The sequence below is a fragment of the Eriocheir sinensis genome, chromosome 39, assembly GCF_024679095.1.
Source record: "Eriocheir sinensis breed Jianghai 21 chromosome 39, ASM2467909v1, whole genome shotgun sequence".
NCBI lineage: Eukaryota > Metazoa > Arthropoda > Malacostraca > Decapoda > Varunidae > Eriocheir > Eriocheir sinensis.
In genome coordinates this window covers 2,167,507-2,193,814 of record NC_066547.1, presented here as the reverse complement: position 1 = coordinate 2,193,814, position 26,308 = coordinate 2,167,507, and the positions used below count along the sequence as shown (strand labels likewise).

General features: G+C 43.0%; 1 protein-coding gene across 1 annotated transcript; it reads left to right on the top strand.

Moving 5' to 3' along the window:
* LOC127009117 (inactive tyrosine-protein kinase transmembrane receptor ROR1-like) lies at positions 1–26,308 on the top strand (the record flags this gene model as incomplete). The annotated part of the gene is made up of 16 exons (XM_050881903.1): positions 1–98; positions 4,585–4,770; positions 6,078–6,235; positions 7,043–7,127; positions 18,394–18,514; positions 18,694–18,818; positions 19,907–20,033; positions 20,289–20,448; positions 20,861–21,100; positions 21,300–21,533; positions 21,914–22,134; positions 22,512–22,641; positions 23,377–23,512; positions 23,713–23,845; positions 24,149–24,294; positions 24,405–26,308. Coding segments are annotated over 16 exons (2,730 nt in total), but the record flags the coding sequence as incomplete, so codon positions are not given.

Sequence of the window (26,308 nt, the reverse complement as noted above, 5' to 3'; positions counted from 1 at the left end):
CCTTTTGCAGTATGGTCGCAACCGGGAGTGTTCGTCCCTCCCACAGACGACTATGACTACGACTATGAGTACGAGGAGACCGCCAATGCCTCAGATGTGTAAGTACTGCATGGAGGTGGGGGTCGTGTGTGATGTGGCAATCTCTAGAGTCGTAATGAATGTATTTTGCGTTGGGTCTGAACAATCACAGCTACTTCATTCTCTTGTGTCATTCTTATCGCCATTATGATCGTCCCATTCTTATATAAATCTGTTTTGAGGAAAGTATAATCGAGGGTGCTTGCATTAGACGTCATAAAAGAGGTCGAGTAATGTAAATCCGGCAGGTTTTGTCCGTAGATTTTTACCGCGTCGTTGCAAAAGTATTGCTCCCGCCTTAATACATTGTTTGCCTTATAAGCATTGAAAACTTGATAGTAATATGGTCAAAACCTTGCTGAAAACCCTTCTGTTGATCAGTCTTCTGTTACTAAATGTATCAAGTGATTTCCCGAGACTTTACGTTGCACAATTTATGTATGGCAGTTTTGTTCTAGTCTATCCTGAAAGTCAAGTTTTCTATTTTCTTTCCTTGATTTTAGGTATGACAACTTTATTTCATTATTCACTTTGGGTATATGTGGACCGATTATAGTATACAAGCATGTTTATTAATTTATGTAAGACAGTCCTTAATGTAGCTATATTGTTTTCTATGAGCTGGACAATAATTATTTAGGATCTAAGATTGTTCGTAGTTCTCTGTTCGTAAGTGTGTGTGTGTGTGTGTGTGTGTGTGTGTGTGTGTGTGTGTGTGTGTGTGTGTGTGTGTGTGTGTGTGTGTGTGTGTGTAATTCACCTACTTGTATCTTCCTGAACTAACCTAAAACTCATGTGTCAGAATCGTTGCGACCCTAGTGACACAATGCTCAAAGTAAAGATAATGTCGGCAGCGAAGGTGACGGTGATTGTCGTGGTGGTGGTGGTGGTGGTGGTGGTGATGGTGGTGGTGGTGGTGGTGTCAGGGGGAAATGAGTAGCTTGTAGGGGTGTCAGGTGTGAGGTAAGGCGCGGGAACCTGATCGGGCGGAACGCAGCGGCCCGGCGGTTCCTTCACACCTCCCCACGCCAGGCCGACACCCGACACCCGCCAGGGGCTTCTCGTGCTGCTGCTGCTGCTGCTGCTGCCCACCGGAGCCTTGCATGCCCATCCCCTCCCCTCCCTCCCCCATGCTGCCGTCCACCCTCCTCCCTTTCTTAACACCCTCCCAACATAACACCTCATCATCACTTCTATTGCTGCCGAAAAGAGTTGTGTCCTCCCCCCTTCTCCCCTTGCCGTCCCTTATGACTACCTCCTCTGCCCCCTTCCCTTTGTTTTACTCCCTGATCTCCTCTTTCAGCAACCCCCCCCCCCCCCTAGCATAATACCTATACCTCAACTCACTTCTGCTGCTGCTCATCAGAACTTTACATGCCTGGCCTACCCAATCCCTTTCTCTGCACTCTTCCCTTTGTTTTATCCCCAGTCTTCCCCTGTCAGCTTCCCTCTCCCTCCACAGTATAATACTTCAACCCACTTCTTCTGCTGCCTGTCAGAATCTTACATGCCCGCCCTACCCAGTCCCTTCCACTACTTTCTTTGTCCTCTTCCTTTTGTTGTATGCCCAACTTTACACTCTTAGCAACCTCTACCCCCTCCCCTAGCATAATACCTCAACTCGTATCTACTGCTGCCCATCAAAGCCTTAATTAATTGCATACCCGCCTTACCCAATACCTACCGCTACTTCCACAGCCCTAGGGTCTTAAAAGAAATCAAACATCAAATTTGTAAACCGCTCTCCATCATATTCAATAAATCTTTAACAGCTAGAAAAGTTCCGTCGAATTGGAAACTTGCAAATGTCACACCAATTTTCAAAAAGGGGGACAAGTCTCATCCAGGAAACTATCGACCAATTAGCCTGACATCTATTGTTTGTAAGTTAATGGAGACTATCATTCGCGACAATATGGTGAAATTCTTCGAAGAAAATAATATAATAAATAATTCGCAACATGGCTTCCGTAGTAAACGTTCGTGTTTGACTAACTTACTTGATTTTTTTCACTATATTTTTGAGGTGTTCGATGAAAGCAGATCAGTAGATATCATATATCTGGATTTTCAAAAGGCATTTGACAAGGTCCCCCACCAACGATTGCTCAGCAAACTACTGGCGCACGGTATCTCGGGTAACATTCACAATTGGCTTGCGGACTGGCTCTCTGAGCGGAAACAGAGAGTAGTTCTAAACGGTGTTACATCTAACTGGCTCGATGTCAAAAGCGGCGTACCTCAAGGATCAGTGCTTGGCCCCATGCTCTTCTTAATTTATGTTAATGATATCGATGATGGGCTCACTTGCAAAGTATCAAAATTTGCTGATGACACAAAAATTGCTAGTAAAGTAACTGCGACACTCGACGAAGAAGCTTTACAATCAGATCTAGATCGACTTGCACGTTGGGCCAATCAATGGCAAATGAAATTTAACGTTGACAAATGTAAAGTGTTGCACATCGGAAAAAATAACAATCGCGTTCGGTACGTAATGAATGGCCAACAACTTTCTGCAGTAAGTAAAGAAAAGGATCTTGGAATCACTATATCAAGCGATTTAAAGCCCGGTCAGCATTGTTCAGAGGTAGTTAAAACTGCAAACAAATTGGTTGGCTTCATCGGACGAGTCTTTAATAATAAATCGGAAAAAGTAATATTAAAACTGTTTAATTCGTTGGTTCGACCCCGTCTAGAGTACTGTGTACAGTTTTGGTCTCCCTACTACAGAAAAGACATAGAAAAGTTGGAACGGGTCCAACGAAGAGTAACAAAGATGATTCCTAGGTTGAGAAATTTGTCATATGAACAAAGGCTTAAAGAAGTAAATTTATTCAGCCTGTCAAAACGAAGAATGCGAGGCGATCTAATAGAAGTGTTTAAAATGTTTAAAGGATTCAGTGATATTAATGCGGAAGATTACTTTACAATTGATCGATCAAATAGAACAAGAAGAAATCACAATTTGAAGATAAGTGGTAAAAGATTCTCGTCGCACGAAGCTAAACACTTCTTCTTCAATCGAGTTGTTAATGTTTGGAACTCTCTACCCTGTGATGTTAGTTGATAGTACAACAGTTACGGCCTTCAAGAATAGATTAGACAAGTGTTTTGAATCCAACCAGCAACTAAGATATTACTCATTGTCGTAATAACGTTAAGTTCTTTCGAATACTGGTGTCCTTGTCCGCTTTTATCGCCCGGTTAGTGGTAGCAGTAATGGTAGTTCTTTCCTCTTTCCTACATAAATTCCATGCAGTTTTTCCATGCTGCATGGTTCTTTTTCCTTCCTGCCAGCTTTGGCTGGAGGGATGGGGATCTTCCACATGTAGCTTGTCACAGTTATTGTGTAAGGATAAATAACTCTGTATAGGTTTGTGTTGCTTTGTGTTTCTTTTGTTGCTTGTCTTTGTTGTTGTGTTGCTTCTCTTTCTCCTCACTCTTCCTTCACCCCTTTTACACACCCACACATCTCCATCCTCCCTGTTTCTACTGCCCTCCCCTTTATCTCTATCTTCATCTACTCTTCCTTCTACCTACTTTCCTTCCCCACTTCAGCCTCACAACACCTCCTTCTCCTCCCCCCCATCTCCCTCGCCCCCCATCCCATCAGAGTGGCCAAGGTCTTCATCATACGAGGACTAATGTTCTGCGGTCTCATATTACCCTTTTTTATGGACTCCTACTTTGTGTAGTTTTCTTTTCTTAAACTTTCATTTGCTTCACACTCAAGCGTCATCCATCGTATAACAGTGAAATTAAAACCTTCCTTTCTTCCTTCTCAGTTGTTATGTATAAATAAGGAGACTGTAAGTTTCTCTTTTATTGTGAGAACCGTCGACTGTGTGTGTGAAGCCAGCCGTAATTTGTTAATTTTTTGGTACCAAGTCAACATAATTGAGGGAACGAAGGAGTTGCGCACGAAGACCAAGAGATGATGAGAGATTTAGTGGATATTTACGCTATAGCTTTTATAATAATTGCTCATCGTTTATTTACACACAACGCCACACCATGCAAAGCTCCTTTCTGTGTAGCATACGAGTATAATAATATCGTTCTAGTATTACCACCGCTTTCCTTCGCGTTTTAGGTAGAAGACAGACTGAGGATCTATAGTGTGTGCATGTGTTGGGAGGAGGGGAGGGGGGGAGTGGAGTGTGTGTGTGTGTGTGTGTGTGTGTGTGTGTGTGTGTGTGTGTGTGTGTGTGTGTGTGTGTGTGTGATTTTAGTAGTAGTAGAAGTAGTAGTAGTAGTAGTAGTAGTAGTAGTAGTAGTAGTAGTAGTAGTTGTAGTAGTAGTAGTAGTTGTAGTAGTAGTAGTAGTTGTAGTAGTAGTAGTAGTTGTAGTAGTAGTGGTATCGTCATCATTACCATCATCATCATCATCAAAAACAACACTGACATCAACACCAACATCGTCATTAGCTCCATCATCATCACCACCACCACCATAACCATCACCATAACCATCACCACCATTACCACATTACCACCATTACAGGACTGGACTCAACGACACCAACAGCAGCCTCAAGGTGATACGGCTGCTGCGGAACCAGACCAAGAGCTCGGGGGAGAACGTGCGTCTCAAGTGCGAGTTCACGGGCGACCCTCCGCCGACGCGCTTCAAGTGGTACAAGAACGAGGCGCCGGTGATCGAGGAGAAGGGACGCGTCAACATCAGGAAGTAAGTGTGTGGAGAGGAAGAGGGGGGAGGGAGTGAGTGACTGTGGGGAGGGGTATGTGTGTATGTGTGTGTGGGGGGGGGGGATTATGTGAAGGAAGGGTATGTGTATGGGGGAGATTATATGTGTGTGGGGGAGGAGTTTGTGTGTGTGGGGGAGTATGCGTGTGGTGGGGAAGGAAGACGGGGGTGGGGGGAACGGGCTAATTTGGTTGTTTTCTATATTGGTTGATTAGTTGAGTGATACATTATTTTTTTCCGTCTTTACTGGATGTTTGTATGAGTGAAAGGGGGAAGTGTGTGCGAAGGAGGAGGGGGGGGTTATGTGTGTGTGTGTGTGTGTGTGTGTGTGTGTGTGTTAAGAAGAGTGCGTGTTTTATGCATGTACACGATTAATTATTTATGTTATTGATTGATTGATTAATTGATGTTTTTGTATTTATCTATCTATTAAAATCAAAGTACACAAAAAAAAACATACAACATAAAAAACACAAACAAATGCATGAGTAAAAAATTCCTCTTCCAGCTCCATGACCTCAAGTATTTCCTCTACATGCATCGTTATGGATGTCTCTGGACTTACTTTATATATAGTTTTTTTTTTCTATGCAACCATTTTGAAAGACCTGCCCATCAAGATATCTTTCAGTTGACCGCGTCCCAATCTGTGTCGATCCTCCGCTGACTTCCATTTGAACCATTGACCTTGACTCCTTTTTTTCATATATATACTTGTTCAGTGACCTTGATGTTTTTTATATACTTTTTTTTTTTGCTTCTCGTTTCCCTCTTATCTACCAACTTGATTTTTTTTTTCACTATTATTTATGTTAACTAACCTTAGCTATGATTTTTTTTCCTCTTATTTACATCGTTATTGCCAAACAAGATTTATTTTTATTTTTACATCATGCATTATTCTGACCTTAATCATTTTCTTTTCATATTTACATTATTGCGTCGCCATTAATTTATTTACTCAGTCTATTCATATATTTACTTAACTTTTTATTTACGTGTATATACTTCCTTCATCCTAACCTATACTACCCCCTTGTGTTGCATATTCTGACCTTAAACATTTTCTTTTCATGCTTACTTATATACGGCGCCGTGATTTTATACTCAGTTCATATATACTTAAACGCGTAAACATCAATCAATGACCTCTAACCCGACACTCTCTTATTACTCCTCCTCTCTCTGTCTCTCTCACTCTCTCTTTGTCTCTCTGATCGGCGGTAATAAACACTTCCTTTAGGCGTATATTCCTCATTCATCCTAACTCCATCCCCCTTGTGTTGCAGGTACAAATTGAAAGCTGACGGCGTTCTTATCTACGGGACGAAACTGACCATCAAGGACCTGGAGATACACGACAAGGGCTTCTACAAGTGCGAGGCGAGCAATGGCGAGGAAAAGGTCGACTCTACGGGCATACTTATCGTCAAGCTGGCAATGTGGCGTAAGTGTCCTGCTGTCTGTCTCCTCAAACGCATCTGAAGCTTAGTACGTCTATTTGAAAAGGTTGTCTTAGAAGATATAGGCAGTTCCATGACCCTAGTGGAAGTTTGACAAGGTTTCTGCTCTATAAACGGGAAAACACTTATGAAAACTAGCTAATCTAACCTATAGCCTTTGAAACTAGTCGTAAAGAGGGCCACGAGCGCTTGAGAATACCTGCCCTGCTGTCTTGTCTGTGTCCGTGGCTCTCCGTTAGGCTGTCTAGTGCCCATTCTTGCTTAGTGTTTTGCTTTCTTGTCTGTTTATGTGGCTCTCCATCTGGCTGTCTAGGCGTGGGCATTCTTTTTTAGTATCCATCTGTCTCATCTGTCTTTGCGGTTCCCCATCTGACTGCCTAGTTGTGGTGCTTCTCTTTTCCCTTTAACTGTCTTATTGAGCGTCTTCTTTAGGTGGAGGGGACACGTAAAGGGGAAGGACTAGGTTTGCTGTGCTGAAAAGCGTCACCCTGTTTTCATTTTCCTTTATTTCCCGTTTTTTGGCCCTTTTCTCATGTATTACTTCACTGTGTTCTTCCTCGTTATTTTATTGAGTGGTTTACTGTGTTTATTTACGTATCAATGTGTGTACCTTATAACAGTTCACTCATTCATGCATTTATTTATCTTTACTTTGTGCATACCCACTGAGAAAAGGAAACAAACTAACAACAAAGTCACCTCTACAATCTAACGTTTTCTCTCAGCCATGTTTTCAGCCTTCATTTTCTATTTTGAAGGGTAAGCACGTTCATTTTTGCTCCCCCTTGCAGGGCGTGTAGAAGAGTCCGAGAGCGAGGCCTTCATCCCACTATTGGAGGACTTGGGCGTACACTTCCAGAACCTGCCAGGAGGAAAGTAAGTACAAGTGATATGCATTAACCTTAATTTTACAGGTACACCAGTTTTTGTTCCAGCAGGAGCAAGCAACACCAAGCATGGATAGCATATTATGATATTATGGTTACAACGAAAATATAAGTGGAATAGGCAAGAGTGTCAAGTACTGAGATGTAGCTGTAACATTCCTACTTATACATTTTTACGCTATATATCATTGCTACACTACACATCACCGAAGTAAACGCCTCCCAAGTGAAGTGCATCAACATAAAATACTGCCTGAACCGTAATATGAACTAGTGAAAGCTTGATAACCTAAACCTGCAGCCAGAAACGGTAGCATAAGCAATTACGTTCAGCAGAGTAAGACTAACAAGGGTATGAGCCGAACCAGAGACTTAATTAATTGGTACCACATTCTATAATCTCCTTGTATATATAAAGTCCGTTACGTTTGTCTACATGATTTGTTTCAAGCACCAACCGGGTCACTACCTGGGCTTAAACCTGACCGTGCCACGCGCGTGTGTCCCCAACTTTACCTTTACCATGAGGGACAAAGTAGCAGGGATATACTCAAGCGTCTCCTTTCTCTTTAACTTGTTCTACTGCAGACCATTGTTTTGCAGTATCAGTTGCATCCTACACTCCGAGACATCTTGATAATGACGTGTTGTTCAAAAGATAGAAAAACGTATGGCGTCATTGAATAGTGTGTGTGGGGGGAAGGGTATATCTGTGTGTGTGTGTGTGTGTGTGTGTGTGTGTGTGTGTCCGACCCTTTCAAATGATTAGGCGGACAGACGCGGCTGAATAGACTAAAAGAGGCAGTCTTTCAAGAGGGGAGAGGAGTATCAAGATCCCTCATTAGCTGAAGTGGCCTTTGTGTTTTGGATTCCTCCCTCCGTCACGTGTCACTTGTGCAGCATAATGTAGTTGCTTTCCTCCTCCGTTAAGTGCGTCCCTCGACCTGCTTTCATTAGAGTACAAAAAAAAAAAGAGAGAAACAGAGAATGAAGTGAACTGAACCTCACAAACGAAAACTAGTGGAAAATTGCGTATGTCCTCCCGAGAGAGAGAGAGAGAGAGAGAGAGAGAGAGAGAGAGAGAGAGAGAGAGAGAGAGAGAGAGAGAGAGCAGGCAATATGAGGCAGGTGGTGACGGCGACTCAGCAACAAGGGCGAGCCGTACGTCTGCCTGCATCCACAAGACACGTGGCGCAGTACCAACCAACGATAAGGCTGACTAACAAGTGCTTGAAACAGGTGAAATGAGCATCTTTTCGCTGTCCAATCTCCATCCGGCAAACGTTTAAAGGGTCGGTATTTTCAGACGCTTCCGCCTCTCACATACACTATTTCCTAATGCCACAAAGGAGATCAGTCGGGTTCTAACGAGGTCTCTTTAGGTTCGAGGTACAGAAGAGAGATCAGGGACGGCATTCTCAGACGCCTTCATCTCCCACATCAACTATTTCCCAAGGCTGAAGAGGAGATTAATCGCGTTCTAATGACTTTCTTAACACCCACGGTACAGAAGAAGGGTCACACTTCCACCAGGGTCATTAAACTACCCCTGAAAATGCCCAAAACGCCTAAGAAAGCCTTGCCAAATACGTTTACTTGGGACTCGAAAGGTTTGAGAATACAGGCCCAGACTTCCACCAGGGTTCTGACAGTACCTCTGGATATTGCCCACAACGCCTACGAAAGCCTTGTCAAATATGTGTGCTTGGGCGTTGAAGTGCTTGAGAATATGTCCCTACGGGTTACTCCGCGGCGCAATTCTGTGAACTCGTGACCCCCTCCCCTCTACCCACCCCGTTCCAGGGCGCCCCCCCAACCTGAAACTATATATATATGCTTTTTTTCCCTCGTTCGTATTTGTTTTATCACCGCGTGCGTCACCGGAGCCGCCCACTGTACGATCCCGCCCTGACCCGCACCGGCTGTCTCCCCACGTGCTTTGTGTGTGTGTGTGTGTGTGTGTGTGTGTGTGTGTGTGTGTGTGTGTGTGTGTGTGTGAAATAATATCAATACTCACCGCGGGGCATCTCAATGGAACGCTCACACACAGGAAAACAAAGGAATGAAAGCAATACGTATTCGCAAAGCCGTATTAACACTATTCCAACGCGAGCTGTTTTGATACGATATAAAATTCATAACACTCGCTCTCTCTCTCTGACTCTGTGCGCGAGCTTACCATAACTCGTATCGATGAGGCTGAATTTATTGGAACGGAAAGCTCATAATTTAAGTACCGGATAGAGGGTTTGAATAATTATTGGTACAAACAGAATATCACATTAGTACTATCCGCCACCACCGTTTTGATGCGATAAAATCCAAACACTGCACTATACACTGTCACATAAATTTTGCCGAGAGTGAAACGTGCAAATATAATGTGTTTTCAGCCACAGTTTAGGACAAAGGACTGAAAAATTATAATTTGGGTACCGTTTCACACTTTTTTTGTATATAAGTCTTAGAAATCCACAACCCTTTCTTGAATGCACGATGATATTTTGTAATTTCTCCCTTAGATTGAAATATTATGAATGGAATATGTATAAGAATTTGAAGTAAGAAGATAAAGGAGTGAGAAAAATAGATATAGAAAGAAAGAAAGAAGGGAACTGAGGAAGAAAGAAACAAAGAAAGACAGAAAGAAAGAGGGAAGGAAGGAAGGAAAGAAAGAAAGAAAGAAGACAGAAAGAATGAATGAATGAAAGAAAGAAAAGTTTAGTATTTGGCTATTTTTGATGATGATATATGACACACACACACACACACACACACACACAGGACTCCATACACGGGGTTACATGGTACTTGTTCGAGCGGAATACAAAGACATTTTTCCTGGGCGTGGGTCGTGGGGGGTCGCAGCGGCAGCAGCATCCCGCAGCCCGCCGTACCGCCCCGCCGGCAGCGTGTGGGCGGCGCCTCCTCCTCGTCCTCCTCCCCCTCCCCATCCCCTAGACAAAGCCTCGTTGGTTTTGGTTCGCTTTGACCCGCCCGCCTCTAATTACATTGCGTCGGAAGTCAATCGCATTCACTTTGACGGTATTACACAGAGATTAATACGTGCGCGGCGGGACTTTCGGAGCTTGCAGGTGAGACGGCGACGCCTACAAAATAGCCCTGTTTTGTGGCGATCCTGTGTCCGGGGTGCTGTTACGCAATGCTGGAAGGTCCGTGTCACGTAGGAGTGGGCCGTGTGAGGGGCGGGAACCAGACGAACACGCTGGGACACATACATTTGAACGCAGAGGCGGAGTGAATCCATATCCTAGTCGGGCGTGGTGGTGTGGCGGACTCGCAGCGGCGCGCGTGTGCTAGGATCAATACCATTCGTCAAGGTGTACTAGGAGGCTACAGCAACACTCTCAAGGGGCCGTAAAGATGCCATGTCGAGTCACACACAAATGATGCCCTGACCTCATCTCTCTCTCTCTCCCTCTCCCACTAAGCCTGTCCGCGGCCTAGGTAAAGCCACGCGAGTCGGGATATTAATGTGCCGTGATAAAGTTTTTTCTTTCCTTTCCATTCAGTCTGTGCTAATGCTTGTCGTGGCTCGGGACGTACAAGACGGCTTAGCTACGTGCAGATTGGGGCATGCCGGTTTACGGAGAGGGTCTTTTTTTATCTTTTCTTTCCTTCTTTTATTAAATTTCCACGGAGATGCTCTTGAAAAGTTAGATTCGGCTGACAGTTTTGCCGACCGGTCTTTTGTGCTACGGTTTTTTTGTTTTTTTTCCTTTTTTTTTCGTTGTGTGTGTCGGCTTCATCCTACCACTGCTCGCTTTCATTGGCTTCGTTGTCGATCCAGCACAAAGCCGCCGGATAATGCCGCGTAATGCTTAAAAATAAAAAGGTGTTTGTTAGCCGCGATGGACACAACCTTTCTTTTTCAGCCGCAACTCATTTTTTTACTTGTGACTTGAAATGCCTGTGGATGTATGAGTCCCTATGTCCCTCCACCCCTTCCTCCATCCCCCGTAGAGGCTTACAGATCCTCCCTCTGGCTAACAATGTTTTGCTCCCTCCTTTACAAGCTCATCCCCTTTAACAAAGCTCCTCTCCCTCTTCTGCTGCCGCTGCTGCTGCTATTGCCCGGCCCTCCTGCTGTCCCTGTCTCTCTTTAAAAGTGCGCGATGCCCTCGGGAAAGGATTTTGCCATTTAATCGTGAAGGGGTTGCCAACTGAACCCTTCAAATCCAGACCTTGCAATCGAACTAACATGTGCTTGTTCGTTTGTTTGTTTATACAGTAACGCAAGCTGACGATGAACTGTGTTGGCCGCGTAGTAAAATGCAGCGTTCACCAACCCTAGAATAACGTATGAACAGTACCTTTAAGATTATGCCAAACAGGTTACAGGGATTTAGTATGTACATATGACATTAAGTTTGTTTTTTCCTCGTTTACAGTGTGACCTGAAAGCCGGAGATTATACAAAACACACGAAACGGGTTTAAGGCGTGATAAAATAAGTTATGTTCGACTCGAGCTTCCCCTTTATCTTTAGTATGTATATTTGTTGTTTTTTCCTCTCGTTTCTAGTGTGACCTGACAGCCGGAGATTATGCAAAACACACGAAAAGGGCTTAAGAAATCGTAAAATAGGTCCCGTTTGACTCTAGTACCCTTTTATTCTATTTATTCATTTTTTTCATTATTTATAACATCTTTCTTCGTTTACAGTGTGACCTGAAAGCCGGAGAATATGCAAAACACACGAAACGGGCTTAAGAAGGGGTAAAATAAGTTATGTTTGGCCCCAGTTCCCCCTTTTATTTTCCTCTCGCTCGTTCCCGATGTGACACGAGCGGGAGTCCTTCATAAATCGTGGCCTCGAGGCTGTTGCGCGCCCGCCGAGGCTTCGCAGGAACTTTGCTGATATTTACGTCCCGCTGCTGGGCCGCCGCCGCCACGCGACTCCCCAAAACAAGGAAAAGGTATTAAAGAGGTGAAGAAAATCAGGCTTGGTGCCATGTCGTTTGTTTTCTTTTATGCTGCACAAATTGGTAATCGTGGATGTTACGTATGGATTGATAGATACAGATAAGTCTACCGATGTACTGATAGGTTTGTATATAGACAGAATACTAGATAGATAGGTAGATTAGATCGATAGATTAGATAGATAGATTGATTGATTGATTGATAAACTATAGACTGATAAATAAATTGATAGAAAGATGGATAGACAAAGGCAGATAAGTAAATATGGAGATAGAAAATTGGTACGTAGATTATTTGATCGATATTTAAACAGATGTATCGACAGAAAGGTCAGACATCCGTGCCTCAGGTTGGCCGTCGACAGAAGCCTTCCTGTCCTCCCCTTGTCCCGGGCAGCCGTCAGCGCCTTCATTCCTTTAAGAGGGGAACAAAGACAAACATCTCGACCAGCACGTAGCGCCCTCCCCGCCCCGTCCCGCCCAGCCCGCCCCTCCGCCACGCCCCGCCCCGTCTGTTTCCCTCCCGTCGGGGCAAGGGGTGACGGGCAACGCGGCGCCCCTCCTCGTTTTTGCCGCGGAGGATCATCTCCATCCTCGCCTGCCGGGTGGTGAGGGAGACGTGTGATTTATGTCTCGTTATTACATGGCGGCAGAGAATATTTAAAGGCAATTCGGCGCCCTCCCCTTCTCGAGGCGGCATCAACAGGAGAGTGTGCGTATAGGGGCGCCGGTTGCAGAAGGGCTGAGAGTAGGGGCGTTTCTTGGTAATTACTCTGTATTAGAATTTAATGTTCGAAATATAAAGTTGCCGAGATTAATGTATTTTCCTTATTGAAGGGTTCTTGCCGGCTATACTTCGTTCCACTCAAATCAGGACTGCTCTCTGTGTCCCTCACGAGAGCATTGCCTCCCTGGCGTGGACTTGAGGGCCCCGGACAATTCACGCCCTTTACCGGATCCCTCCGGCAAAAGCCTGCAAATTGTCGCCGCGTTATGAGACCCATGGGAGCAAATAAACGAGGCTCACCATGCGCGCCCCACCACACCCTCCCGTGATGGCCCTAATAGCCCTCGTAGTCTTTGGAGCAATTCCTCTGCTCACCAAGAGAAAATTCCTGCCTCAGACTCGCGTACAGGCGTATACAAACACAGGCCTTCCATTAGACAGAACTTCCCCCGGAGGCCAAGGGTCGGAGAGACAAAGGGCCCAAGAGAGGAGCTGGAGAGCAGTGGTGCTTCATCCTCCAGCATGGAATTGCCAGCGCCCGAGGACCTCCGCTCTGCGTCTGCGTCGAGTGAATGAATCAACGTTGCCGGGAACCGCGCGTATCCGTTTTCGCGTGCGTGTGGAAAGTGTTGGGATGCACGGCTTTACGATGACACTTATTGTGATGGAATGGAGGTATGGGGGCTCGATTGGGCCTGCTTCCCTCAGTAGCGATGTAAACAAACGGCCCGGTGCGTCCCGGCTCTCCCTCGCGCCCCCGTAACCCGCCCCCCTCTCCGCCCTGCCGCTCCCCTCCTTTCCTACCGTGGGGAGACGCTCAGCTGCCCGGAAATGTTTTCCTATTGGACTAGTGTGTTTTCATTATTTTTCATTTGTTGTGCTTACGGAAACGGCACGGTGGTTGCATACCTGTGTTTACAAGGTACGCTCTATCCCTGATTTCTCATCCGTTTCTATGTACGGCGGTTCAGCAGAGGCTACCCTTATAATAAAACCAATAGTAAGCCATGTACTCAGCGTGTACAGCTCCAGCCCTGAACACAATTGAACACTGAACATGGGAGAAAGGGAGAGCGAGGGAGGGAGAGGAACGGAGAGAGGAAGGGAATGGGAAGCTGTGAACGGCGAGTTGCGGCATCACTGTTCAACTGTTGTCCAGTCAGTCAATCTGTGTGGAGGTCGGAGCGTAGAGGGAGTCAGCGGCGGCGGTGAGGATGGCTGAAGCACCAGCAGCAGCGTCCACAGCGTGACCAGAGTAACCCCCCAACACGCCCCTCTCAGTACTGGTCGCCCGGTGTATTCCCGGCGTAGTATTGACGTGCCTTGGCCGGCTTGAGTGGGAGGAACGAGGGGAAGGCAGCTGGAGGACAACACACTCTGACACACAAGAAACAGTTGCCTCGAAGAGCGTGTGAAAGAACGGCTGTGGTGTTCACGTGCATCACACACTCACTCCAACGCCCGCGACCTATACGCAAACATGGACACACATACATACACACATAAACACACACAGGAGGACATGTGAAGAGTGAGATGTGGCGGAGTGGCTCAAGTCCACGTAATCGTTAAAGTGAGCGTTAACGCCTTGTGAAATCAATATGTTATAGGGCAGTGGCATAAACAGTAAAGGTGCTATGTGTGCGTGCGTGTGTGTGTTGCCGCGAGCGCTCCACCCAGGCTTTACATGATTTGCCTGCAAGCACAGCACTTGTTGCATCACAGGTCAGTGGAGTGTTGCAGAGGTGAGCCGCTACACCCCCCACCACAGCGAGGCCTCTGTTCTCGTAATCTCGTGGACTGCCAGGGACACGTGACCAACCCCAACATCGAAGAGATCAAAGTCATGCTTCCGTATCGCTGTGGCTTGGGGGCTGCAGGAAGGCGTCAGTGTATTGTTAGAACACCGCAGTGGAGGCCGAGGTGACGGGGAGCCTGGAGGGTGACGAGGGGCTGCGGCTTGCCCTAGTGAACCATAGCGGAGCAGAGAATCGGACACGTTGGATAGGATTGATTGAGTCTCCCATGTGCGTAGGTGTACCGGGAGTGAGGATCGAGCGGTGTGCGTAAGTATTGGTGGTGGCCGAGGGTTAGTGCCAGTGAAGCGTAGACCTATCGGGGGAGAGGGGGTCAGGCGCGGCAGGTGGGTGGGTGCCAGGCAATAAATGGAAGACGAGTGAGGGCCGCGGCAACAGGGAGGGGCTAGAGGTGGCACGGCGCGGAGTAGCTACAGGGCGAGGGAGTATAGTGAGTGAGTGGCTTGCGGTGTGTAGGCAGGGAGTGGGCTGAGTTAGGCTTGTGAGTTATGTGATGTGATGGGAAGGGGAGATTGGCGCCTAAGGTTGAGTTATGGTGTGTGTTAGGGATCATAGCGAGGAGGATGGCGGGTCTCGATATGCATATGAGAGGCAATAAGGGAGGGAAAGGGGAAAAGGGGACGTAGAGAGAGTATGAGAAGACGGATTCGTGAATATAACCTTCTGCTCCTCGTCGGCGACTCTGCGTTCACCATCCGTACCGTTGCCTTCCTAACCCGGGTGTTTGCAGGTGTCCCCATGGTCCCAGAGATTGACCTTGACCATGAATGTGAAGCCGCTGTGGACAGCCTTCCTCTTGGCTCTGGTCATAATGGACGTGGTGGCGGAAAGTGGTGATAAGTGGAGAAACAAAAAAAAGAAAAAGAAAAACAGAAGGAAGTGGAAGAGTAAAGCTAAACTTGACTTAGTGGACGGGATCAAGGGCCAGAGTACAAGTGAGCCTCGCATATCCAGTGAATCAGTGCAGAACAATAAGACGCCCGGCCAGGAGGGTGCTAGTGACCTCAGGTGAGTGTGTGGCGGGGCGTTGTAGCTTGCAGACACACACACCACACACACACACACACACACACACACACACACACACACACACACACACACACACACACACATCACAAGGAGCCTACACAGGGTAGGTCCAGTGAACCCAGCCCCAACCTACCCCAACCTATCCTCTGTATCCAAAAGTTTGTCTAACCTTTTCTTGAAGAAATGTCTAATTCTGGCACTCAACACATGACTGCCAAGCCTGTTTCACTCATCGACCACTGCAGTAGGAAACCAATTATGGCCTTTGTCTTTGTTAAATATGAATTCTTTCAACTTAACCAATGGCTACATGCCCTACCTGGCTCCCTTACCTGTGTGTGTATGTGTGTGTGTGTGTGTGTGTGTGTGTGTGTGTGTGTGTGTGTGTATTACTCCAGTTTATATATATATATATATATATATATATATATATATATATATATATATATATATATATATATATATATATGTGTGTGTGTGTGTGTGTGTGTGTGTATATGTATATATATATATATATAAATATATATATATATATATATATATATATATATAAATATATATATATATATATATAAATCAGGGATGGAGTATTCGTATTCTAATACATTGGAATACCGTAGTGTTTGGGTGTATTCGTATTCGAATAATTATTGATCTAAATTGAAGTTTTCGTATTCGAATGCAAGGGAAAAGTATTTGTATTCTGCAAATAATCTGACGAATACTTCAAAATTTAATATCAGTAATAACAACCGTTGTTCCTTACAACTCAAACCTTCTCAGTGGACACGTAATCGTCGTGTTTAGTACAGGTCCATGAGCTCATTTTACTGTTGCATAACTTTGGAGCAGTGCTATAACTAGGTCCGTCAAGAAGGTATTTTTAATGAAAAGTATTCATGAATGTATTCATGAATACTTTCAAGAAGTAATCGCATTAGTTATTCGAATTAAAACCATTTCAGAGTATTCGAATTCGTATTCGTTGGAATTTGGAGTATTCGTAATCGAATACACAACTCTTGTATTCACAGCATGCCTGATAGATGGGTAGATGAATTAATAAACATTATAGTAATATGGCGTCTTGGCGGCCTCATCCCGAGGTAGTGAGGCCGCCTCGTCTCCACGCCACAGACGCCATGTGCTCCTTTGTTTGTAAACAATGGGAGGGACGAGGCGGCACCGTGCTGTCATCTCCGTTATATTGCCCTTAATCACCACCTCCCTCACTTATGGAGCTCAGAATGACACGAACACGAATTCTTTGTAAGTGTGTGCGAGACAAGCCCCGCGGAGGCCGTGCTGCCGCCGAGCACCGCGGGCCGAGGCGAGGCAGTCGCCGCTCGCCATCGCCCTGGCAGGAGGCTGTATGAGGCAGGTCAAAGTGTGGCTCTGCTCCGCCGCCTCAAATTACCTTTCGTGCCTTCATGTTATGGGTACAATTAAAAAAATAAAGAGTAATCTATTCTGGAGATAATTTCTATTCATGTCTGGGTTAAATATGATTCTTCTTGCTGTCACCAGGTTTTTTCCACCGCTCTCCTAACTTTTCCAGGGATAACTTATCTTCACATGGAAAATTATTACATTAAACTCAGAGATAATTAGTCAGGGCCAATGAAATTAAAGGCTCAGATATACTAATTACTAGTCCATATTAGAGTTAGTGGACTAAAGGGGCTATTACTTTGGTCAAATTTTCCGTGGATCTTCAGTCAAACCACAATTTCTGCTGGCGTGGTTCTCATATTTCCGTGGTTTTCTGCTGTGTCCACGATCTTCCAAAGCTACGGTAGATTTCACCGAAGGATGATGGCATTACTCACCATCAGCAGCAGCAGCAATAACAAGAAACAAATGAGAACCACCCTAGCGGAAATCGTGGTTTGACTGGAGATCCACAAAAAATTTGCCCAGTGTAATAACCCTTTAAAATTGTGCCCTTTTAACTATGATAAATTATGAAGGCACTGATTTGAAGCTAACATATGCTAATAACACACCAATTGCTGCTGAAATAGTAACCAATTGCTGCCTGATTAATTGAGAACTACATGAACCTGTAAACTTGCAGAGCCTCACCTTAACCTAATTCACAGTAATATCGCCGGTAAAATATTAACCTATCACTTCTAAGGATAACAACCTATCATCGCTAAAATAGTAACTCCATTAAGGTGGAATATTGGTGGAGAGAACCGCACAGTTAACAAAGAAACCAACCACCCACCCTCACTTCATAGTCACCCGCCCTTAAGTGTAGGGTGACCATGGCGATGAAGTTCATACTCGTACTTCATACTCACTTCATGCTCATCGTTATCGTATTTTGTGATATGTAGAGGATATAGATGCAGAGCTGCTATTTACAAGGGACCATCACCTTTTTTTTCTCTTTTTTTCTCATTGCCTTTAGTATTCATGTGTGTTACTTGCATAACTGGCCCTCAAGATATCTAAGTGTAGTACTAGTGTTCGGAACCATTGAGCTTTGTTACTGCTTTTTGATTCAGCCATTTAGGATTAGTAATGGTTCAGCTTCTGTGATTCATAGATTGAAAATGTTACTATATAGTCTGTTCTGATATTTGTAACATGTATGAGTCTTATCACGAGAGTATGTTTTTTGCTCATTTTACCTTTTTCTAAACTCATCATTACAAAATATAGTTGAGTGATGGGTTTATTACTGTCTCTTTCATTCAGTGTTGCTAATTCTTATATTTTCCCCAGGTTACCCGACGGAGTGTCTGGTGTGCCTGGCGTAGTCAACATTAATGTTCCCAATGGAGGGCATCCCAGTGGCTTACCCGAGTCAGGGACGGACAACAAGAATGTTCAGGGATATTGCCAAGTGAGTTGGTGAGCCACGCATTATAGGGCCATAAAAGCCAATGTTAGATAGCTTGCATTTTACCATTAGAGAGAGTTGAATATGACTATAGTGTAAATTTGACTAGAGTATAATTAACTAATCTCCTATGTCAGTGAAAGGAAAAACTCAGATTACATGAATGCCTTTCTTCATTTCAGGTTTATAGAGGAGCCACCTGCAGCGGCTTCATTGGCAACCATTCCATATACATCTACTCTCCGCGACACTTGGCTGACATGGAGAAACGCCTTACCACTGCAATCACAGTCATCAGTCACTCAAAGTACGATACGTCATTGTTTCCTTCATTTTCCTTTATCCTATTAGACTACCTGTAAATGTTTAAGATGACTGCAACATATCTCTTTTCAAATGCATCTCAGCAGATCTGATTTTCAATGCACTATTAAAAATATGCATTGAAAACAGAAGGTACAGAAAAAAAATATATATCCTAATCATTACACTGACTGCTTAGGTATGTTAGGAAGTTGCTGCATCATACTTGGTCCAACATTGATATTCAGGACAAGCAGAATTAATAACGGAGGCTGTCCCCTAAGATGTTTTCATAGCAATTGGGATCTTATTTTTTTGTAATAACAGCACTCATGAAAGATATGCTAAAATCTGTCTTTATAATTAACCCCTTCCCGGCTGAGGATCTATATACAGACATTTCGAAATTGGGACTTTTTGTCGGCGCGTCTATATATAAACGTTTGCTCTCATTTGCCCACACTAGATTGTAGCATGGTCTATATATAGACGATTCCTTACTACTAACAAAATTAACAAAATAAATCGTTATTTAGCATCTCAAACCCCCTGACACTTACCGACATTGCCTCTCAAGGACAGTCACTGCTTGTGGTTTGTCGGTGGTGGATGTGCTAAGGACATCATCTAACACTGGGAATTTTTGCATTTTTTTCTATTTTCTTTTATTATTAGTCTATCATATCAAGGAGAAAGAGACCTCTTAAGCCAGAAGAAATGACTTCTTTGGTAGCTGAGGATATAGATGCTGATTTTTTGGATGATTTTGATGATTCTGATTCATCTACTGTCAGTGATTACTCTAAACCTTCATATAAATATATCAATATACATATAACCAATCAAACTTAAATAAATCTATATATAGATTCAAATGTTTGTTCAGTTTTGTGGCAGAGTCCATATATAGATGTCAATCTGGAATGCCCACTTGCGGGAATCTATATATACACATATGGATGAAAATCGACAGCATCTATACATAGACGATTTTTTGGGGGGTAGTACATACATCCGCCCTGCCGCCGGGAAGGGGTTAATGTTGGAGGCAAAAATTTCTTGTATATGATAGCATTGTATTTTCCCCTCTAGTGACCTGTCAGCCAAGTGTGAAGACTATGCCATCAAATCACTCTGCTATGCCGCTCTTCCTCTTTGTGACGAAAATGCACCAGACCCACAACCTAGGCAGCTGTGTAGGGAGGAGTGTGAGATCCTGGTAAGTTTGATTCTAGGTTTTCATTTCATGTGCCCATTTGCTGGTTTTCACTTCATTCCAGTAATTACCCACAAATAGATTGGTTTAATCTTATGAGTTCTTTGAAAATCACTTTTCATTGATGTCTTATAACAAAAAGCATTTTTTTTTCTTTCAGCTTTTTTTTGTTAATAAATGCTTTGCATTATGAAATAGTAATGTTATGAATATGTGCATTTTATTTAGTAACCATTCATTTTTATGCACTGTTACCAGGTGAACGATGTGTGCAGGATGGAGTATGTCATCGCCAAGCAGCATCAGCTCATTGGCAGGCAGCTTCCCATCCCAGAGTGTGACGACCTCTCACCAATCATCTCCCCAGAGCACATGTCCTGCATCCGCCTGGGGGTGCAAATTGAGCCATTAGTCGAAGGTAATTATTTTTTTTTTTTTTTTTTTTTTTTTTTTTTTCTCATTGGTTTGAGATGATTACAGTTTATCTATCATAAGTAACAACAAATCTTTCACTGAAAAAATGGAGATTATGTTAACATCATATCAGAAAAGACTTTTAAATCATTATGAAGTTTCCTAAGAATCTGCATGTTTCTTTTGTGCTCCATTAGCTCTTTGTCCTTTTATGTTGTTAGTAGTGTTATGCTGATCAGAAAACTTGCAATATGAATGTTAATATATCAGTTGTTAAATCAGCCCCTGAATTGCTTCCTTCCTCTTTTCGTTTATCGTCCTTATTTTTCCCTTATGGGGTTGAACAGGCTTTGAGTCTCTCCCACTTGTGATTGTATATTCTCTCCCTAATGTTCATCCTAAATTGCTTCCTGCAGATGAGAAATGCTATGTAAGAAATGGCGAGTCCTACCGTGGGGCGGAGAGTCGCACAGTGTCTGGGAGGGTGTGTGAGCCATGGAGCGAGAATCAGCTCTACATGCGCACAGCAGACTATCCAGAACTTATTGGCGGACATAACTTCTGTCGGAACCCTGGCGGCTCTGAAGTCCAACCATGGTGCTTTGTGACAACCGAACACTCTGTCTCCAAGGAGGCGTGTGTTGTTCCTATGTGCAGTAAGTAACCTTTTGCTTGGCCTTAGCAGAATGAAAAAAAGTTAAAGTTGGCATTTAGAACTTATATGCCAGCCCTCTTATCATTCTGTAAATTGTGGAGTAAATACTTTTATTGATTTATAATATATGCTAAATTCTGCTCCTGAATCGTGGCTTATATAAGGAGAGCAATTTTATAACACTAACCTTCATGTTGCAGGTGATAATACAGTGATGTACATCCTGATTGCTTCTATCCTTGGAGCCCTCATCCTGGTGTCTGTCGTCGTTTATGTATGTTTGAAACGAAGGACAAAGTTCCCCAAGCAGCCATCACCCAAGGCCAAAACTGTGGAGCTGAATGCCCTGCTGCCCAAACAACAGCAACTTAGGGCCAGAGAATTCCCTTTGGCTAACGTTCGTTTCATGCAAGAGCTTGGTGAAGGCGCTTTTGGTAAGATACAGATAAAAACATGTAGTATAAATCATTTGAATGAATTACAATGAGTTACATCAAAGAGACAAAGTTGTTATACCTAAGTTTATAGTTTTTATGGATATCTTTTTAAGGTAGAGGCTAAGGAAAAGATTCTGTTAGAATCATTTTGTTCATCAAATGTTTTTACCTCACTCTGGCAGTATATACATAACATAAAGGGTTTTCAGTGTACATATATGGGTAAATTATAAGAGTTTAACCATTTTGGAATATGTGAGTTGATAAATAGCTGAGGTTCATGATCAGTTTTCATTGAAGTAACATAATGAAGAGCATTTAATTCTGTAAAATTTCATTATCTATAGGATTTTTCACTGTTATTCTTAAAACCACAGGAAAAGTCTACAAAGGTGAGCTTCAAGGTGTAAGTCCTGATGGTAGCTCAGTGCTGGTGGCTATCAAGACCCTTAAGGAGAATGCCACCGCAAAAACCCGGCAGGACTTCCACCGAGAAGTTGAACTGATGACGGACCTGAGACACCCTAACATTGTGTGCCTGCTGGGCGTGGTCATGAAGGAGGAGCCCATGTGCATGCTGTTTGAACACATGTCACAGGTTAGAAACGCTCTCATATGTTTTCCATTCAGTCTCCCAGTACTTGTTGATTCAAGGCCTAGGAAGTAGAACTTGAAATGCTGTTGATATGTCATGAACTTTTGTGCCTAGAAAGATAATTTTAGGAATGTAATTTTTATGTGATAAGAGCACCTTGTATATTGCATGGAATGGTGATTCCTGCTTCCTTTGGCCATGAAAAGGCTGAGAGAAATGGATCTAAGACAGCATAGAAGAAAATCATTTGTCATAAGTACTGTATCTCTTTTAGCCACTTGTTTGAGGAGGATATATTAATTTTGTTCCTTATGTGGCAAGTTCTTAAGATATATTCCAAGTGAATATATACACAACTAATGTCCTATTGTTGTTCACAGGGTGATTTGCATGAGTTTTTGATTGCTCATTCACCGAGGTCAGATGTGTCGGCGTGCAGTGACGATGGCATGTCTCAGGTGGTGCTGGAGCAGCCAGACATGCTGGCCATCGCTACTCAGATAGCTGCAGGTAAGGGACTCAGCTTAGAAAATGAGTTATTTCATGTTACTTATTTTTATCTCTAAGAACTTATGAAATTCTAGTAAAACTGCACTTAGATGTGAAAAAAAATCAGCATTTCACTTTTATGTACCGAATTTTGGCACCACTTAAGATTTTTCATATATGTATCTCAAGACTTTATTTTGTCATTCATTTGTATTTATTCAGTTAATTTTATTTGCTCTTCTTATGAATTTAAGTTTATGCAGACACTTAATTTGCCAGGGATCCATTAGAATATAATTCAAATAAATATACATTACCCTCCCAAGGTTTGTACTATCCGAGTTTTGCGATCCTCGAATTTCACGCTTAGTCCTAAATTCTTACCATCCCAACTTTCGTGCATTATCGGCGTCACACGCACTGCCTTAAAAGGTAGTGGCACACTGGCCGTTTTCCTCCAACAATTGGGGCTACAGGCAACCAGCGTTACCTGTGTGCCCAAGCGGGAGCGAGTTATCAGTTGTCTCGGGAGGGTACTGTATAGTGTATATAAGAGCATATTAATAGGTAGCCTCAAGTCTAGTGACCTACCCAGTACTCAAGTTCTTGTTAGCATCATTAAAACAGTTAAATAATTTTTAGAACAGCTATTTCCTGTTGTTCAAGGCACTTAACCATTTAGATTTTTACAGAAAACATATATTAATGATGATGATAAGTGTGATACACCAGATAATGTTTTTATATTCACTCAAGGTATGGAGTACTTGGCCAGCCACCATTATGTGCATCGTGACCTTGCCTCCCGGAACTGCCTGGTGGGGGAGAACCTGACGGTGAAGATATCAGACTTTGGGCTCTCACGGGATATCTACTCTTCAGATTACTACAGGTACAGATTAGCTTTGGGGATGCATTCCTTGTCCACATGATATCATTCCTTGGATAGCTTTAAAATGAATACATGGATGAACTGCCAATTTGTATTAGGAAGTGTATTACCTAATACCATACACATACCATTGTATCTTCTATATACATTTTGAAGCTAATAGAAATGTCAGCATATCTAATATCTGTGAATGTTTACAGAGTCCAGAGCAAGAGCCTTCTCCCGGTGCGATGGATGCCCCCCGAGTCCATCCTGTATGGGAAGTTCACGACAGAGTCGGACGTGTGGAGCTTTGGGGTGGTGCTGTGGGAAATATTTAGTTTTGGCTTGCAGGTGAGAAAAGCTCAGCATGAAGCACCTCACTAGATAAGGATGAGACATTTTGTTATTCATAACCTTGTATATATTTAATCAAAGTTTTAAAGAAGAAAAACTGTTGGATGCATGGATTGTATAAGTCAGCAAAGTAAAAGTCTATAAGTCATTAAAAAAATAAAATATTACATTGTTGAGTTAGAATGTAATTGTTTGTGTGACCATTTCATTCAAATATTTTTCTCCTTTTCATTTCTAGTATATTAATTGATTATCAATGAACTATTAAATCTTTGTAATATGTTTTATTTCTATTTTCAGCCATATTATGGTTATAATAACCAGGAGGTGATAGACATGATTCGATCACGACACCTTCTGCCGTGCCCCGAGGACTGTCCTCCTCGTATATACGCCCTCATGGTGGAGTGCTGGCATGAAACACCTAACAGGAGACCAACCTTCAGGTAGTTTGACATTCCTTTGTTGCATTCAAGCAACTCTCATATGTATAAAGAATATTGTGATGTAATTCATCATAAATTTACATGCCATATTTTCTTTGTTTCTTCAACAGGGAGATTCATGGTCGCTTGAGGTCATGGCAGGGTTTAGATAATGGGGGCCTGGCTGGCACCTTGAGTGGAAGTGTTTCAGGCCACTCAGGCTCTCAGCACTCCAGCACTGGCCCCTCCAACAACACTGGCTCCACAAACCTCTCCTCCAACACTCATCCTCCACACCTCCACCGTGCATACCACCCTGGGGCCCACTACCCTCCTCCTGGTCCCCCCCACTCCCCGGCCTACTCAGCACCATATCAGCCAGCTCCCCCACCAGGGATGATCCCAGGGCTGTACCCGCGTCTCAATGCGCCCGTAGGACACCAGCAGCCGGTGTACTTGGCGCAACGAAGCAACGTGCTGGGCGGTTCTCCCGTCACGGTCAGAGTCGCTCAGCCACAAGCAGTTAACGTAGGAACTGAAACGCAGCTCGCCAATCTCTGAAAGAATTTTTCTTTGGAAGTTGAATTATGGTCCAAAGAAATCTGTGAGTAAATAAATGTGAATCTCAGCAAATTTTTTGGTGTTGAATTTATTGTTGAGAATCATACAGTGCACTTGTTTCTTCAACATATAAGTGCTTCACTAAAGCAAATGACATTGACTCCTTAAGAAACTGCAATAAAATAATTTCCTGTGTGTTTCATAGAGTTAGATACTTACATGTATATCTATAAACTTAATACCATGATACATATATATCTGAACACAGGTGTCTGTTTAGTCCATACAGTGGAAAAGTGTTTGCATGAAGAAATTGACAATGAATATGAGAAAGAAAAATCTTAACCTGAGATTTGTAAGAAATTTTGCAGTATACACTATTTCTGTCTGTGAGGAACTTTAAACATATTTGAAACAAAGTTGTGTTTTGCGCAAGGTAGCTTGATCTTATCTTATACAAGAATCAAACACGGCTTCAGAGTAATGTGGCTTTATGCATATATTTCAGCCTTGAAAATTGTTTCCCTTGGATAAAGTGCAACTAATCAGGAAGAAACGAAATGTTAAAGGTGGACTGTAAAGATGCATTTACAACATTTCTTGATCCAGTTGGTGTACTGTATGAGTCAATTATGTAATACAATTTGGAAGTCTTGAAGAGGTCACTGATGATATTTTTGTGTATTTACGCAAACGTGAAGAGCTTTATGAGATGAAATATTTTTTATGCTATGCTGCAATGCACTTATGCTTTATATTTTACTGTCATAAAATTAACTAAGTCAAGAATTTTGCTAATATGCAGTAAGCTTTGATGTGATACTTTACTCTCTCTCTCTCTAATTTCCTTTCCAAACAAAGTAGTTTACTTTTATGCCTGGTCAAGTAATAGCCAGCATGGATATCTACAGTTTGTATTAGTATGTAATCTCAACATTGACCTCTTAGCACAACTGCATATATTTTATGAAATGCTTCTGAGCAAGAGTTATTGTAAAATAGTCATGGAATTACTGGTCAGCTAACTGCAGCAGAATGTGTTAGGTGTTTATTTGTCATAAGCAAGTACATGTGAATCATTCTTGACATGTCAGACCAGGAAGGTGGTTCCATATTATTCCCACAAGATCACAGTGTACATTGGCAGTATCATATTAGTAGTGAGAAATATTTTCAAATGGTTTTCCTTAAAGCTGTTTGAAAAAGAAAGAATCTCATAATCACCCACTACCTTGCATTTTATCATGGGAGATTCTTCATTAGAATAAAAAATATTTGTAAATTATGGAAAGGGAGATATGAAATGTAAAATCAGTCATGTGTGTCATCTGACTGGTCTTAAGAATTTTATCAAGATATTAAGAAAATGTAAATAGGTCTGTAGATTATACTATTTATAATCATAACAAATCCTTTTTAAGATTACCACAACTGAGTCTTTTTGTACATGCAAGCAAGTGGTAAAGATACAGGA